Source organism: Coenobita brevimanus, chromosome 55 (assembly GCF_032717465.1).
Source record: "Coenobita brevimanus isolate Jiangsu-jjx chromosome 55, ASM3271746v2, whole genome shotgun sequence".
Lineage (NCBI taxonomy): Eukaryota > Metazoa > Arthropoda > Malacostraca > Decapoda > Coenobitidae > Coenobita > Coenobita brevimanus.
The window spans coordinates 450,850-469,815 of record NC_137008.1 but is presented as its reverse complement, the minus strand read 5'-3'; the positions used below and the strand labels follow the sequence as shown (position 1 = coordinate 469,815).

At 42.8% G+C, this 18,966-nt stretch overlaps 1 protein-coding gene across 1 annotated transcript in view; it reads left to right on the top strand.

Annotated features, from left to right (window-relative positions):
* The window catches only part of LOC145401190 (polyamine-transporting ATPase 13A3-like), a 93,866-nt gene that overhangs the window by 49,616 nt on the left and 25,284 nt on the right, over positions 1-18,966 (top strand). The window contains exons 13-17 of the mRNA XM_080273494.1: positions 2,476-2,722; positions 4,667-4,770; positions 14,902-15,043; positions 15,747-15,916; positions 16,849-17,030. Coding sequence (XP_080129620.1) covers positions 2,476-2,722; positions 4,667-4,770; positions 14,902-15,043; positions 15,747-15,916; positions 16,849-17,030 — 845 coding nt within the window. The remainder of the gene's footprint in view (positions 1-2,475; positions 2,723-4,666; positions 4,771-14,901; positions 15,044-15,746; positions 15,917-16,848; positions 17,031-18,966) is intronic.

The window sequence follows — 18,966 nt, the reverse complement described above, 5'->3', positions numbered from 1 at the left end:
CCTGATTTAATAAACATTTTACATCTCCCTCCCCTTCCCCAAAAAACTGTTGGTGGATTGCAGAAGGGCAGCTTTAGCCTGCAGTCCACCAAATTCACCTTCAAATTAGCCTGCATTGACTACAGCAGCAACAGTTTATTAATTAGCTACTACAAGAGATAGGCACCGAAGTAGAAATACCACAATTCTTTCATATTAATGTGCTCCAGATTTGTATCCTCTTGCAGCCTGTATCACATATCACACTGGCAGAATAAGACAGTGCAGCCGCTCTACGTCCTTTGCGTAGCACTTTTTCATGACTGTCATCATATTCTTATATTAATGAAATGCAGGTACTCCTCAAGTTACATAAAATCGGAGGTACATAAAAACTAATTTCAAAGATAGAAATATAACAATAGGTATTATACTATTTTAAAATGCACTCCAAGCCCAACTTCATTAGTCAGGGACCAGGTGACGTCTGTGCGCTTCCTGCCTCTCAGTTTGTTTTGTCAGTACCCATGCAGCTGCTGTTGGCACAGGAGGTACACGGTTGTGTTTTTCATTATTCTGGCCCTCAGCATGTCTCAAAAACGGAAGAGTAGTGGTGGTGGTGAGGGCGGCAGCAATAAACAACACACTGTAATGATGGAAACAAAAGTGGACATCATTACAAGAGTGGGAAAGGAGAGAGAAAGAGGGACTTGGCACTTGTGTTTGAAGTTATGGACATACGTAAAAGTTCACCTTACGTAAGAGCTGCAGGGGCCAGTTAATTACACAAGTTGAGAAGTACTTGTATTACAACTCAACATTCAAGATGGAGAGATGGCAGTTCTAAGCCAAATTAGAATAAAAATAGTGTAGTAGTAGTTACAACCCCATGCTCAATTGAGTGTGAGCCCAGTTGACTATAACCTGAAGTTGCCTCTTCTGAATTCCACCATCCTCTTTTCAGGAGATAATGAGAAAACTGAGGGATGTTTAAATCACCAGGCAGTTGAGCTGCCCAGTTAAATGTACAGTGCCCTCGCACAGTGAACAAGTTTATGGGTGGCAGACAAGGTCGTTCACTGTGAATTCATTCAATTTGAACAACATAAAAATAGCATATGGACGGCACTGCTCCCTTAAAGTCCATTTTTTGAGCCATAGAGATGTACTAAAGGGCACATTTCAAACACGTACAGTACAGATATATAAAATATAAAACACAGGGTTATTTACATTAAATGGAGCAGATGGCAGTCCTGATTGACTTGAATACATTTGGTCCGAGGCAGGGAGATACACTTAGGGTATCCCCGCCACATCACCTTCCACTCCCTCGTTCCCATCACCAGTCTTGCCCTCATCACCTGACTGAACCATTTTCCCATGTGCCTCTACCTCGTTCACCTCTCCCATAAAACTTTCAAAGTCCAAAGATGACACCACTGACATCACATCATCTTTGTCTTCCCCAGGAAGTGTAGCAGACGATGTAGAGGCAACTAGCTCCTGTTGTTCTTGAGTTCGGTAGTAGCGTGTGATGAGTGTTTGTTTTCTTGTGTTGACTTCCATATTGTACCTTTCATTGTAATAGCAAAAAGTGGTTTCTGCTCCACCGAGCACTTCCTGTGTCCTAAGGTACTGTAGCTGGTTTCATTTGCCATGACCTCTTCTCTCAGAACATCCACTGCCACTAAAATTTTACTGATCTTCGACACTGGTAAATGTTCATCCTCCATTGGATTCTGATCAACAGGTTTGCTCATATCTGGCCTCTGGTGCAGCATCTCCTGAGGGGGGCAGGGGCATTCAGTATGGGAGACAGCAGTTGTGGCCTACTTTTTCCCCAGTTATGTTCACTCGGGGTTCAACTTTTATTCATTATGGTTTTGTGGACCTGATTACCCCCTGCTTGTTCACTAGACAAATGGTTTACACTAAATACGTTAACTGTGCGTGGGCGCCATACATCGGTGCCACCACCATCCCTCTCCTGCATATAACTCCCATCATGGTGTGACCCTAGGTTAAGAATTTTCTGTTTATGTATTCTGTCTGTCTGTCTACCTATCTGTTTGTGTGTCTATATCTGTATCTGTATATCTGCCTTACTTACATATCTATTAATCAGTCCACACAGGTACTAAAAGAAATGGGCACTGACATCAACCTCCACTACAACCTTACAACTCCATCTGTCTGGTTGTCTTTGCATCTCTCTTCCTGTCTGCCTGTGTAACTGCCTCTCATTTCATCAGGTTGTCTATTGTATCTCTGTACCTGGATTGTTGTCTAAAGCTAAACCTTGATCCTAAAAGAATTGGTCACAGATTAATTATTTCCATGTCACCCTGTCATCTGCCATCAGGCTGCCCTCTCTCCAGCTCACTCCCTCTCTCTCATAGCTCTCTCCACCCAATCCTTACTTCTCATTGTTATCTCCCCCTCCTCCTCAGTCACATATACTCACCTAGTCAGTCTCTGATTGTCTCCACACAGGTGCTACAAGAATTGGGCAATGACATCAACCCTCAGTACAACCTTGTGACTCCCATTGTGGTGCGACCCCAGGCCAGGGAAGGTGTCGACCCAGGGCAACATGAACTGGCCATACTGCGTTCATTCCCATTCAAGTCACAGGAACAGCGAATGACTGTTGTTACAAGGACGAAAGTGGATGCTGTCACGGAGGTGTTTATAAAAGGGGCACCAGAGAAGTTGGCCAGGATTTGTAGGTATGACACAGGTGAGTGGAGAGACAAACAGACAGTAAGAGAGAGGGGTGGGGGGGATAATACAGCCGACTCCGTTCCTTCTTTACCTCTGCACAATTGTTGACTCTATACACGGGTTTTATCCGCCCCTATGTGGAGTACAACTCTCATGTGTGGGGAGGCTCCCAACATACAGGTCTTCTCAATAGGATGGAGTCAAAGGCTTTTCGTCTCATTAACTCTCCTCCTCTTACTGACTCCCTTCAACCTCTTTCTCTTCGCTGCACTATTGCATCTTTATCTCTTTTCTGTTGCTACTTCAGTGGTCACTGCTCCTCTGAACTGTCTGCATGTATTCCTCCACCTCTACGACGGGCACATAGCACTCGTCTGGCAGCAAACTCTCATCCTTTTTCTGTCCAACTCCCTAATGCAAGAGTTAACCATTACTCCCAGTCCTTCATTTATGCAACAGGTCAACTCTGGAACTGTCTTCCTCTGTCTGTATTTCCTGCTTCCTATGATCTCCAGTCTTTCAAACACAGTGTGTCCAGGCATCTTGAAATGATCGGATCTTGAATTTGGCTCTCTTTTGTATTTTGTTTTTCTGTTGGAGGGAACAGTTATTGTGGGCTCATGGCCTTTGGTTCCTTCTTCCTCACAAAAAAAGAAAAAAGTTGTCACAAAAACTAAGCTAGGTGGCATATTGGAGGTGGTTATTAAAGGGTTGTCGAGAAATTGGTGAGGATATGTAGGCATGAGGTTTGTGTGTGTGTGTGTGTGTGTGTGTGTGTGTGTGTGTGTGGAGAGAGAGAGAGAGAGAGAGCACTGTGTTCATTCCCATTTTCATCACAGGACCAATGAGCAATGGTTTTTATGTGTATGGAAGTGCCTGGGATTTTGGAGATGTTTATTAACTCCTAATCAGCCAGCATTGTCAGTTGACGCCATTCGCTCCCAGTCCCATTGGCATTAGTGAAGGATTTATCATAAAAAAAAGACAAATATTTTGTAAAGGGAATGATGGTCTCTGGTTTGTTTATACAAACTTTACAACCATTCCAAACACTCAGCCTGTCAGTAAATCACATGCTTGAGGCATGACAAGCATTCACACTGTCATTACCTGTACATCAAGCACTTCAATCTTGTCCAGACATATATACCCTTTTATCTCGAAACAGCCCTGAAATAGAAACATACCCATCTATCCCTGGGCATAGTTTGCTGTCCAAACTGTATTTACAATAAACATCAAATTTCCAAAAAACAAAGATTAAAAATATATTTTATTCTCAAATTAGACATATTATTTAGTACTTGGATGGGTGACCGCCTGGGAACACCAGATGATGTTGGCATCCCTACGTGTCAAGTGGGGTTGTTGGAGGATTGGTGCCCCTCCCTGTAAAACAATTAACTCTAAGCCGTTGGCCACCCCGTTTGGGATACATGGCGTCTGGCAATGAATGAATGAATGAATGCATTGAATTAGTTCATAATACTGTACATTAATTTATGTCTTTACAACCATTTTAGCAACATGTAAGGCATTTAAGTAGCCAAAATAATGATATACCATTGTCCATAATTTTATCTCCATTTTGTTTAGATATTTCTGGAAAGAGGCAGTCATTTCATGAATTATTTTCTTGAATCATAATGAACCATAGGATGGGTTAGGAGGCTAAAGACCTCATTGGCAAGTGTGCCAGATAGCTATCTTCAGTTCTAGAAGAAAAAAATATCAGTTTTTGACTTTCGAAAAAATGACCCCAGGGCCGGCCTGGGGGAGGAGTAACTAATTTATGACCTCTCAGCAGTTAAAGGGTTAAAGGTTCACCGGAGAAAGTAGCCAGGATATGCAGGTGTGAGACAGATGAGTGGAGAGAGAAACTGACAGAAATACAACCCAGAGACCATCGTGACTGAGAGCAGGGATGATTTAGTAAGTAACATTTTTGTTTCCCTGTCAGTGCCAGGCCTGTTGGACGCTGCTGTGGAATGGTACACAAGGCAGGGGCTGAGAGTTTTGGCAGTGGCAGGAAAAGTCATCAGTGGGAGCCTGTTGTGGGAGGAGGTTAGTAGCCAGTATAGCTCATTCATTTTAACTATTCTCTGTACACATTCATTAGGCATAAAATATCCAGCTATCCATCATTAATACTGAACTGTAACTGGAAATTAATATCAGAACATGATCCTATACCGATTTTATGCTACTAAGGCCTAGAAGCCACGCCCACTTTCTGTGTCTGAAAACAGCTGATTGGTCCATACAAAATGTTCGTGCAGCTGCCCATTTATTTGTATTTAATGAGCTGACAGTTCTTAAACGGACCAGATTTTCTCTGCAATAATGTTTATTTATTAGGAGTATAACTTGGAATGTGAGGAGCGAATGATGAGGTGAAGAGAGAGAGATTGTCCAGGTGCTTGAGGGTGCGAAAGTTGATGTATGCGGAATAACTGAAATGAAGTGGAGAGGTGAGAGTGTGAGAGAATGGGAGTATGGATGGGGTATATGTGCAGGAGTAGGCGAGAATGAGAGGGCAAAAGAAGGCTTTTGTATAATTGTGAGTAAAAGATGGAAGAAGAGCATAAGAGAGTATGGATCAGTTGGGTCAGGGATTGTGTGGGTAAGATTGAAAGTTGGAATACAAATGTGGGCGATTGTGTGTGGGTATGCGCCAACGCAAGATCGTGCAAGCAGAGTGTTCTGGACAAATGTGGAAGTGTGCATGGAAAAGTTTGGAAGGAATGAGAGAGTGTTTTTGATCGGTGATATGAATGGTAAAGTAGGGAATGTGAAGATGGATGGAATAGTTAGTGAGTGGGGTGTGCCTGCTGAGATAGATGAGAATGGGAGTGCGTTAGTGGACATTTGTGCTGGGAGGGGGTTGGTGATAGCCAATACCCTCTTCAGGCACAAGATGATCCACATGTATACATGGCGAGTGATGAGAAGGGTGGGTGGTGAACTGAATGAAAGGAAGGCAATGATTGATTATGTGTGTGTGGATGAAAGGATGCGAAATTGTGTAATGGATGCAAGAGCTTATAGAGGTTGGGGGAGTGGACTTTCTGACCACTACTTAGTGGTGGCCAGAATCAAAGTCCAATTAGGATGGAGAAATAGAAGAAGGGAGGGACGGGAAGGAGTATTTGTAAGGAGACTGGAAAGGTTACAAGAGGATGAGAAAAAGGCAGAGTATAAGAGAGAAGTGGAGGAACGATTAGGCAAATATGAATTGGAGCAGATGGGGGACGTGGAATGTGTGTGCAGGATATTTACAGAAGAAATATTTGCAGCATGTGATGTGTGTGGGATGAAGAGAAGACGGAGGGGTGTGCAAGGAATAGCGTGGTGAAATGAAGTGGTAAGACAGGCTGTGACACAAAAGAAGAAAGCATACAATGAATGGATGAGAAATAGGGGCATGGAAGAAGTTGAGAGCGGAAGAGAGAGTTATATGTAGAAAGAAAGAGAGAGGTGAAAAGATTAGTAAGAGAGAGTAAGAAGAGAGCGGATGAGGAATTTGGAAGGAACTTGAGTGTAAAGTGGAGGGACTGTAAGAAAATGTTCTGGAAGGAGGTGAAAAGAGTAAGACAGGGTGGAAGTGAAGTTAGCAGGGGAGTGAAAGATAAAAATGGTAGATTACTAGTGGAGAAGGGAGAAAAAGTGAGCAGATGGAGAGAAAACTTTAAGGAATTGTTGAACATAGAGGATGGAAGTAATGCGAGTATAAGTGGCTGGGGAATGGCTGGGAGAAGGAGGGAGGTGAGAAGACAGGAAGAAATCAGTAGGATAGAAGTTGTGGAAGCAATGAAGAAAGTTAAATTGGGGAAAGCCCCGGGAATTGATGGAGTGTGTCGTGAAATGCTGAAGTATGGGGGAGAGATAGTAGTAGAATGGATGTGGAAAATGTGCAGATTGGCCTGGGAGGAAGGTAGAGTCCCGAAGGATTGGAAGTCAGGTATAATTATTCCCTTGTACAAAGGAAAAGGGGAAAAAGAAGTGTGTGGTAATCATAGGGGCATTTGTCTTCTTAGTATAATAGGAAAAGTGTATGGTAGGATACTTATTGACAGAGTTGGAGAAAGAACAGAGAAATTAGTTGGAGAAGAACAGGGAGGCTTTAGGAAGGGAAGAGGTTGTGTAGATCAGATATTCATTCTTAGATCTTTAGTGGAAAAGTTTCTAGAGAAGGGAAAGAAGTTGTATGCGGCTTTCATGGATTTGGAGAAAGCATATGACACGGTGGATAGACAAGGATTGTGGAAAATATTAAGAATATATGGAGTAGATGGGAAGTTGTTGAATGCTGTGAAGAGTATGTATCATGGTGCTAAGGCTGCAGTGCGTGTGGATGGTGAACTGAGTGAATTTTTTTCTTTGAAGGTTGGATTGAAACAGGGATGTGTCATGTCTCAATGGTTGTTCAATCTGTACATGGATGGGGTAATAAAAGAGGTACAAGGTAGGGTAGTGGATGTTGGAGTGGCCCTGGTGAGAGAGGGTAGTGTTGTGGTAGGTCTCCATATTATAATTGCAAATCATACTAGATAGATAGATAAATAGATAGATAGAGAGACAGATAGAAGCAGGAAGTCAGATGATTGAGAAGGTGTTGTGTCTGCGAGAATCGAGCAGTGCTAAACATGCTTACACACTCTTAACACTGAGGAAAGCTGACGACAGCGGCCAGTAAGGAGATGATGCAGTTAGCTGTCAGCAGTCCTCTCGTGAACAAAGATCTGGTAACCATGAGGAACACACGTGACACACCCCTGCTACACCAGATTTTAGGAAAGAGAGTTTAGAAGGAGACAAGCGACCCTAGAGAGAGGTCGAGACGGAGATTAGCCACAGAAGAGGCAACAGAGAAGGAGACAAGCGACCCTAGAGAGAGGTCGAGACGGAGATTAACCTTAGAACAGAGAGAGAGAGAGATAGCGAGACAGGGAGGTAGCTACCCCGGACTTATACTCTTTCCGTGTGAGAGACCTGTTTAATATTTCCAAGACAAATAAAAATAGTCCCATACTATTCTTTACCTCTCCCGTCACTACATGACATCTGGTGGGGAAGCTACTACAAGATATAAAAGCCGTTCGACCACAAGTCTAAAATATACTTCTCTACAAGTAACTACAAAGTCTTTATGACAGTGTTTGGAGACTCCCTGTACTGTTGTTTGCAGATGATACTGTGTTGTTAAGTGAAGACGAAGGAGAGCTGCAAGGCTTGGTGGATGAGTTTGGGAGAGTGTGTAAGAAACGGAATCTAAAGGTGAATGTAGGGAAGAGTAAAGTGATGGTCTTTGAGAGAGGTGAAGTCAGTGAATGTACAGCGAGGTTGGATGGTGAGGAATTGGAAAATGTGAGTACGTTTAAGTACTTGGGTAGTGTGATGAGTAAGGATGGAGGTTTGGAGGGTGAAGTGCTTGAAAGGGTACAGCAGGGAAGAAAGGTTGCTGGTTCCTTGAAAGCAGTGATAAGATGCAGGGAAGTGAGCATGGAAATGAAAAAGTTACTACATGACAGTATTGTGATACCAACTCTAACGTATGGAAGTGAAGCTTGGACGTTGTTGGAAGGACACAAGTCAAGAGTGAGAGCAGTGGAAATGAGTTATTTAAGAGGAGCCTGTGGAGTCACATGGAGAGACAGGCTGACAAATGAGGATATAAAGGAGCGTTGTGGTGTGGATGTGGATGTGATAGGAAACGTTAGGAGGAATACACTGAGGTGGTTTGGCCATGTGGAGAGGATGGAGGGTGAAAGACTGACAAAGAGAGTGTATCTGAGTGAGGTGGAGTGGGGAAGAGGGAGGGGGAGGCCGAGGATGAGATTGAGGGATGGGGTGGAGAGGTATATGAGAAAGGGGGGTGTGAGTTGGGAGCGGGGCAGTGAAATGGCGGGGAACAGGGAGACGTGGAGGCGATTTGTTTGTGGCCACCCCGAATGGGATTGAGGCGTCTGGCAGTAGATAGATAGATAGACAGATAAGAATGCAGATTATTTCAAGGCATTGGCACGTTAGAGAGGATATTAAAAATGTAAAATAGGTGCCACAAGTAGTCGAAGTCAACGATGCATGCTCGCTTTCGAATGAAGCCTATTCACTATTTCTTTCATTGTAGCAAATGTAATGGAGGCACAGAAAAATGACGCTAAACATAAGGTATAATATTTAGTGAACTACAGTTAGTACAACAATATACATCCCAAATCATTGTATAACTCATAAAGCTTATATATAAGCTGGGTCCATGGTGAGGTAAGAGGAACAGCCGCATTGATGACAGTTTTCAAATGTAGAATTTTCTGCTGCTTCATATTATAAATATCTTTGTAAGCAGTGTATGAGTTATTTAAGAGGAGCCTGTGGAGTCACATGGAGAGACTGGCTGACGAATGAGGATATAAAGGAGCATTGTGGTGTTGATGTGGATGTGATAGGAAGCGTTATGAGGAACACACTGAGGTGGTTTGGCCATGTGGAGAGGATGGATGGTGAAAGACTGACGAAGAGAGTATATGTGAGTGAGGTGGAGGGGGAAAGAGGGAGGGGGAGGCCGAGGATGAGATGGAGGGATGGGGTGGAGAGGTATATGAGAGAGGGGGGTGTGAGCTGGGAGCAGGGGAGTGAAATGGCGGGGGACAGGGCGACTTGGAGGCGATTTGTTTGTGGCCACCCCAAACGGGATTGAGGCGTCTGGCAATAGATAGATAGATAGATAGATAGTATCGCAAAATTAAACGGGCAGCTTACCCCCCCTACTCACCACCCTACTCTTTCTCTCTGTCTCCCCCCATGGTGAGCAGGGGTGTATCACTGCAGCCCGGTACTGTACGTACAGGCTCACTGTCGGTACTTCCACACCCTATCATTTAGGTAACCATTAATTATATGGCCTTCATAATTATAAGCTACCATGCATTTTAAAGTACAATATAGGCTTACTGGTACTTCAGTATACAGTATGTAACTGGGTAATAAAAGAAATTAAGGAAATTTATCAGGTTTTGACGCTTGACAACTGCAGAATGACATCAGCTGCCTGGTGGTACATTTAATTTCCTGCCAAGTGACTGGCTGTTCCCCTGAGCATTTTACCTCCCCAAGGAGGGCTATAATGATTTTTGTCAGTTATATAATGATTTGGTATATAACTAGACTGTACACACTGTACTTCACAGACTATTGTACTCTATGTTTGGTGTCAGTTGTTTGTAGGGCATTTATGTTTGACACAAAACAAAGAAATAGTGAATAGACTTAAATCATAAACGAATTGTGTCCTTGACTTCGACAGTTTATGATACATATTTTAGCTTTTTAGCATCCTCTGTGAAATGCGGATTCCTTCATATTATTTTTATGTTTATTTTCTTGATTGTTAATATTACTGAAGAGAAGTACAGGCCTGATTGCAAACTGAGAACACATTTAGTATGATTACACGGGTAGCCATTCAAACATATGATATGAACCAATCACCAGCTTCCACAGAAAGTGGGTGTGGCTTCTAGGCCTTAGTAGCGTGAAATCGATATACTCATGAAAAAGTATTATAGAAAGGATGTAGTACTACAGTTTTGTCTTATTCTGTCACTGAGCTGTGGAATATGAACTGCAAAAGGACAAAAATTTCTGCCAAACATAGGCGAATGAACTAAGGGTAAGCTTTGTCCTTTGGCATCTTCGTCATCATCATCATCTAGACCTCCTTTCCCACCCTAAGGCAGGGTGAGGAGTAGCAGCATCCAGACAGCCTAAAGTTTGCCCAGTCCAATGGGCTCCACTTCCATTCACTCATCATTCAAGCCCCCAAAATCCTGGCTCTATCTGATACACCAAAAACTTTCACCACACTCTGTAGCTTCACAGTAACGTATCTGGTAGAGTCAGTCCGGACATGTCACTTTAAAAGGGGTGCCAAATCCCTGATCATTCACTTCTTCTCACAACATTCATCCAGCCAGCTCAGTCTCTTGTCAGTTCCCAAGCCTCACCGACTTCCATACCTTTCTTCCTCGCACTTTCATTCAACATATCCCTCCATCTTCTCCTTGGCCTACCTCACCTCCTCCCTCCTTGAAATTCACTTAGATATACCCTTTTCACCACCCTGTTGTTATTCATTCTTTCCACATAACCATACTATCTCAATATACCCTCTTTGATTCTGGTGTCCACAGACTTTCTCATGCTGCATCATTCATGAATCACATTATTTTATATCCTATCCACTCTCTGTACTCCACATACATTCCTCAGGAGCCCCGTCTCCACTGCTGTCACTCTTGACTTTCATTTTCATGCCACACCATAGTCTCACATCCGTATGATAAAGTTGGCACTAACACTCCATCATGTAAGCCTCGCTTATCTGCAACACTCAAGCCTCTGTTTCTTATCAAGACCTTCATTGCACCAGCTACTTTCCTTCCCTGTGTCATTCTACTTCCCACTTCTTTTGCATATTTTCTTCTCTTTTCTGTCACTGTACCCAGGTATTTGAACTCTCTCACCAATTCGAGTTTCTCTCCATTCACTGCAACATCACACTGGGAGTCATCTTCTTTCTCGATTACCATCCCTGTACTCTTTTCTACATTTACTCTCAAGGCATGACACTCACAGATATTAGCGAAACTCTTCACATGTCTACCAAGCTCTTGTCCAGTATTTGCAAATAGCACTGCATCATATGTGGTAGGTGGGGGTGCTCACCATCCACTCACTCGATGTAGTGCTGCATACAGGTGTCTGCCCTTTCCTCTCCTCCATCCTTCTTTCCTTCTGTCACGGGGTTTTTAAAATAAATGCAATATTAAAGGATAATTCTCAGTAATACTGAAGAGCAGGGACAATGAATTGTCTTGTTAAAATCAAGCAATGATTACTTTATGCTGGCTTGCTTCGCCGATTCTTTCAGAACGAGAATTTATAAACTTTCTCAACAGTACACAGCAGAGACTAATTACTCACAATTGCTGTTTATTAGTACTGTTAGCCTGTGGAGAAAGTGACTTCACCCCTGACAATAAATAACTAATAATATAAATGATATCAGGTTCTTGCTGATGCGTTAACTCCTAGAAGGCACAAAGGATTTTAAGCTTAATACAACAAGACTGGCCTAAGTACCAGTTATGAATGGCAAAGCATTTATGCAAGCTAGGAGCTATAAGGGAAATAAGCTTAATTATGGAGAAATGAAACACGAGTTTACATTACATTAAGCTCAAAGAAAAAGAACTGTTAAATTTATTGATTACAAAGGAACAAATTCAATGTTACATCTCAAAGTGAATTCAAAATAAAGAGATCGCACTCACTCACTCACTCAGAAGCTAACCTCTTAAACCTAGGAAAATACGAAAAGGAAATACTGTACTGTACTGGTCAATGTAGCGTATCACCAAGGAAGGGTGGGAGCCTGGAGAACTGTAGTCTAGTGGAGTCTGGGTGCTAGATGACCTCTCTCACTCTCACTACTGGAGCACAGAACCACACTCCGTCGCGACAGACAAAAGACTCATTCAAATACGATGTATGTGGTAGGATGCCCAGGCCAGCCGGAAGAAGGCGTGGCCAACGGTCGAGGCAAGCAGGGGCGAACAATATAAAAACAATAATATCGCTCAGTAGAGCACTTAATGACGTGCATTAGAACAGTCACTTTTGAACAGTGACGAATGTTTTGAAAAAAGTATACCATCGAAATGGAGAGAGAAACGGTTAACTGAACGATACACAGTGAGTTTTCCACTAATAGTTCGTGGTTTCTCACAAAAGGAAAATGTCGCGAATTTGATTCGTGACACCTTCCATCCTCTTCTGTCCTTCTTTCCTTCATTCATTGCTTGTCCTTCTGCCAGTGGGTGACTTTACAGTCAAAATTCTGTCTTTCTTTCCTTCATTGTTTTGCCTTCCTTCTGCCTGTTGGTGACTCTACACTGAGTGACAAGCCAAATGGTTTCCTGTTCACCAGGAAACCATTTACTATGCTGAGTGATAACCATATAACCAAATGTTGGTGCCTGGTGGTTTAGTGGGTAATTACGGCACTCTAGTCGGATTGAGCCAGTGAAGGTTTATATCCAAGGGGTGGTTGGGGTTTATTGCTCACGTAATGCCACTCAGGGACAAGCGAGGTTGGTCACTCTCATCTTAAATGTCAGGATCAACTTGCCTAGCCCCAGGCTCCTACCCTCCTCATGGGGCGACGTAAGATTGGATGATGAATAAATGAATGAATGAGCATTCAGCATACAGCAAATTTGAGATATTCCATCCATCACTGATGCCATCCCTCTCTCCATTACTCTTGTTTTTATTTCTCTCATCACTCCAGCCATATATATATATTGTACAGCCATGAGGACATCACAGAACCATGTTGCACGCCCACATTGATCATGAACCATTCACTTAGATGCCCATTTACCCTTACACATGCCCCACTACCTTAATGAAAACTCTTGACGGCACCTAGCAGCTTACCACCTACACCGTACACACGCAAAACCTTCCACACTCCTTCTCTATCTGCTTTGTCATATGCTTCATCCAGATCCATAAATGCTTTAAACACCTTATGGTCTTTCTCACAAGCCTTCCCCACTATCTGTCTCACTTCAAATATTTGATCCACACATCCTCTGCCTCTCTTAAAGCCACTCTGTTCATCACTCACTAGGACTTCTGATATCTCTCTTACTTTTTCTCTTCCATACACCTTCCGTACCACACTCAGTAACCTTATGATGCGATAATTCTTGCACCGACTTCGCACGCCTTTATTTTTGTACAGGGGTACGATCACAGCCTATGGCCACTCTGCTGGCACAGTTTCACTCATCCATGCCTTCTTACATATCTCCAACAAGCACTTCATTCCGCTCTCCCCACAACACTTAATCATCTCTACATACACCACATCAACCCCAGCTACTTTCCCATTTTTCAGCCACTTTACATCGTTCTTCACCTATGCGAGTGTCACGTTTCCTGGCACTGCATTCCTTCTCAGCACACCCCCAAAGTCAATCATGTTAACAGTTGCATTATTCTCTCCATTTCCATTCATCAGACTTCCAAAATATTCATTCCATTTGGTCCTTACTTCATCCGTATAGGTTGATAATCTACTACTTACATCCTTCACACTTTCATATTTCATTCCTTTGCCACTTCTACATTTCTACACCTTGTTCCAGAATAACTTCCTATTTTCAGAGTAATTTGCATTCATATTTCATCATAGATCATCATTTATTTCCTTTTTCCTCTTCACTAATCTCTTTATGTGCATCTTGCTCTCTATATATTCAGTTCTTATTTCAATTTAAACTCCTCTCCTGTAACCACTCTAGTCACTTCTTCCCCTTTTCTTCCACTGCTGTCTTAACCACTTCATCCCACCATGCTGCATCCTTCTTCTTTGTTGTTACTCTTGCCACATTACACACTGCTTTAGCATCTTATTTCTCTGGGGAGGCGGTGGCTCAATCGGTAGAGTTGGCCTGCTGTCCTAACAGACCCCGGTTCAAATCCCGCTGGGGCAAAGAACAGTTTAAGGATTTGAATTTCATAAAATCAGACTTTACCGATCTACCAGAAGACCCACTGACATGTCGTAAAAATACCCCCGCTAATACCAATACACCAGTCCTATATGAGACAGCCCTAGCATTTATTCAGTATGGATGGTGGGTGCTAGCACTGAAGTGGTGACATGTACAGGTGTGCGGTATGTAGGAGGACTACTGGGCCTTGAAACTGGGCTGTGAAGCCTATGCCCAGAGTCGGTCACATTAAAAAAAAATAAAAATAAAAAAAAAAAATAAAAAAAAAAGTAATTCACTGGCAGAATAAGCCATTCCTATACTGTAGCTTTTCATCCTTTCCATACGTTATGAGTAGTGCCCTATTCTAGTGTTAATTTGTTGTCACAATTCAGCATTATAAATGGAGAAAGCAGTGTTACACTTATTGACAGTGAACAGAGTATAGTTTAAGTTCATACCTTTGTGGCTGGGAAGATACAGAGTAATATTTTGATTTTATTCAAGCATTACAGGTGCAAGAGTTGTCCTGCTATGCACTGGAGGCAGATTTTGGGTTCCTAGGAGTAATGATGTAGAACAGAGCCAACCAATCTTTTTGTCTCTGTTTCTTTATCTATATCTTTAGGTGCAGGAGATGTCCCGTGAGGCACTGGAGGCAGACTGTGGGTTCCTAGGGCTCGTGGTGCTGCAGAACAGAGTCAAACCCAATACCATACCAGCACTGACCACACTACACACTGCAGCTCTCACTACTGTCATGATTACAGGTATGGTTATCGACAATACTCTGATGATTTCAGGTACAGTTGTACAGTTGCCCACAATACAGGGTGCTCCATGTACTGTGCACCTCTTGGCTGGCTAATTCTCTTATGTCACAGGGATGGCTTAGTCAGTGTTACTAATGTCTGGCCTGCATCATTTTTTACTTCCCATAACCTTTTTATGTTTGTGATGACAGCTTTTTGTCTGTCATGGATTGCTTGGTTCATTAATTTCATATGAAAGCTTATAATATGTCCAAGTGCCCTTGATCAGTAAACTGAGTTGTCCACACAACATACAAGATGCATGCAGGAGGGCACAATATAAGTACCACCCAACACTTCATTTTAGCAGTGCCTGTGAGATGGAAATCAGGATTACAAGGGCTTGAATGATGAGTGCATGAGTGTGTGGCATATATCACTGGACATGCCCTTGATTAATTCTCTCTCTCTTTTGTTTATCACTTCCCTTGCTTTCTAGGCCTTGCCTCACTCCATCCTTAGAGGATGATGATGATGAAGGTGAAATGCTTATGCAATATGAATTGTACTTTTGGTTTGAATTGTGAGTGAATGAGTGTCACCCATTTGATTGGACACACTTTTGTTAGCTCCAGTATCATTCCCCCCCCCCTTACTATCCGGACCCTATCTCACCCCATCCTTACATGAGGTGATGATGATGATGACATGATGTTGGTAGGGGACAACCTGCTAACGGCTGTGAGCGTGGGCCGGGAGAGTGGTGTTGTTGGAAGGGACCAGCAGGTGGTGGTAGTGAGAGCCTTTGAAACAGTGGGTACAACCAAGGCTGTTCGTCACATCAAACTCCTCTACTATGATGCAGATGCTCAGGCCGCATTTACAAAGCAGGTGGGTGGAAGTGTGTGTTCACCAAAATTGTTGGTTGGATTTAGTTAGGGTTAGGTGTATTTTTTATTCTGCTTTGGTTTTATATGGGGCAAGCTTTATTTTAGTTCTTTATCTTAGTCAGGCCTTATTTTGTTCACTTTGCTTTGTGGTAGGTCGGGGCGCTCACCATCCACTCACTCGATGTAGTGCTGCTCTCGGGTGTCTGCCCTTTCCTCTCCTCCATCCTTCTTTCTTTCCATCCTCTTCTGTCTTCCTTTCCTTCATTCTTTCCATGTCCTTCTGCTTACAGGTAACTTTACACTCCCTCTTCTGTCATTCTTTCCTTCATTCTTTCCTCTTCCTTCTGCCTGTGGGTGACTCTACACTGAGTGACAAGCCAAATGGTTTCCTGTACACCAGGAAAACATTTACTATGCTGGGTGGTAACCATATAACCAAATATTGGCACCTGGTGGTTTAGTGGGTAATTATTGTGCTCCCATCGGATTGAGCCGGTCAAGGAGACTTTTTTGTGGCCTCCCCTTCTGTGAGTGTGGCAGCTGGCTATACTGTAGATAGACTAGAGTGGCCAGGCTTTTTTTTTTACGAGTGGCCCATGCCTTCCACTGAGTTATACCACTGCAGGTTGAATTAGATTTGGTGTAACCCCATCAGAGCAATGATATGTTTTATTGATTAAGTCTTGCTGCATCCAGAGAGTTTCATTCAGCCTCTGGAAGATCTTTTGTAGTGAAGAGGTTAGTAAAGGCTATATCTAACCTCATCATTTCAAGAAGTTTCCCTTGAGATGAACTAAAGTAGGTTGGAGATAACTAAAGTATAGTGAAAACTGTCATTGGACTCACATGGTTGATTTTGTTAGGGCTGATTAAGTTTGGTTTAATTTTGTTAGATTTAGTCATTGAAACTACAGTCAAGAATACCATCACCAGGGTGAGAGTGAATGTGTGCGTCATGATGACTATGTTCTGGCCGTGGAGGGAGACACTCTGGAATTGCTGGAAGACCACCAGGACAAAAATCTGCGCTACCGAGTCCTTCAACGTGCACGAATATTTGCACGCATGAAGCCACACCAGAAGGTTATGGTGGTGGAGGCACTGCAGAGTATGGGGTGAGTATACATAGGTACATACATAAATATATGTATGCAGTTATATACACAGGCTTGCATACTTTGATGCTCAGTCATCATCATCATCATCATCATTATGAGAATATTATGGTGGTGGAGGCATTGTAGAATATGGGGTAGGTATACAAGTGCATTCATACATGCATAATTACATACTGTAGATATATACACACATGAATATTAACCCGTGAATTGCCAGCCTCAGCTCAGGCTGGGTAGCATCACATTGCGGGCCACAGCTCTGGCTGTGCTGGCCGTGCATCACCACTAACTGCTCCAGCCCTGTGAAAACTTTCGCATGGCGCTATGCAAAGACGGAGAGTTTTTTTTTTTTCCCCACCAGATGATGCCCTGGATGTTTATCTTCAAGTTTATACTGTAATAAACAAAAAGATTTTTTTTTTTTCACTACTTCACTACATAAACTTATGCAAAGATGGAGAGAGAGAGAGATTTTTTTTTACCAGATGATGCCTTGGATGTTTAGCTTCAAGTTTGTAATAAACAAAAACTTAAAAAAAAAATAATAATAATTTGTTTGCACACCACGGGGGGGGGATAAAAATAGGTAATTGCGCAATCCACGGGTTAAGATAAGGTCATATTCTAGGAGATACAGAGAGTAACACATATATGAACAGTTATATACACATACACAGACACACAGTTATTTGCACATGCTTGCAGACACACACATGCATATAGTGACAGTCACATAGGGCAGCAAGGGAATTAATCACATAATTTCCCATTGCAAAATCTACTTCTCAAAGAGTGGTTGTACTAAATAGACTCTGTTCTCTCTCTACCCTGGTGCAGTTGCTGGCTTTGCACAGGGGCAGTATGTGCCTCTGTGTGAAGTACTGCTTTCGTGTGGGGGGGAGGGAAGTTTTACCAAGTTCATATCGTCTAAACAGGGTGGAAGCAAAGACTTTTCATGTCAACTCCCTATTACCGACTCTCTTCAAACCCTTTCTCTTTACCACACTGTTTCATCCATTTGGGTATGTGGAGAGGATGTAGGATGACAATTGGGTTCGGAAAGTAAGAAGTGTGAGCGTCGGGGGTAGTGTTGTAAGAGGAAGACCAAAAAAGACTGGGACAAGGACATAGAATGTGACCTCAGGGTTCCTGAACTGGATAGGGTGGCTGCCAGAGATCGAGGAGCATGGAGAGCTGCCATTAGGTGACCAAAGTCAGCACATGCAAGCACATTGGCGCCTTTATAAACGATACGATACAATACGATTGTTCTTCAGAACTGTGCCCACATCCTTGTTCCATTCTGGCAGACACCCATCTAGCAGCACATTCATGCCATCCCTGTCCAGCTCTCTAATGCAAGAGTTAGCATTTTTCACCAGCAATTTCCACCTTATGATCCACAGGTATACATGGCGAGTGATGAGAAGAGTGGATGGTGAACTGAATGAAAGGAAGGCAATTATTGATTATGTGTGTGTGGATGAAACGATGCGAAGATGTGTAATGGATACAAGAGCTTATGGAGGTTAGGGGAGTGGACTTTCTGACCACTACTTGGTGGTGGCCAGAATCAAGATCCAAGTAAGATGGAGAAATAGAAGAAGGGAAGGACGGGAAGAAGGAGTAGTTACAAGGAGAGTGGAAAGGTTACAAGAAGATGAGAAAAAGGCAGAATATAAGAGAGAGGTGGAGCAACGATTGGGTAAATATGAATTGGAGCAGATTGGGGACGTGGAAGGTGTGTGCAAGATATTCACATAAGAAATATGTGCAGCATGTGATGTGGTGTGTGGAGTGAGGAGAAGACGAAAGGGAGTTCAAGGAACAGCATGGTGGAATGAACAGGTGAGACAGGCTGTGGCACAAAAGAAGAAAGCATACGATGAATGGATGAGAAATAGAGACGTGGAAGAAGTTGAGAGGCAGCAGA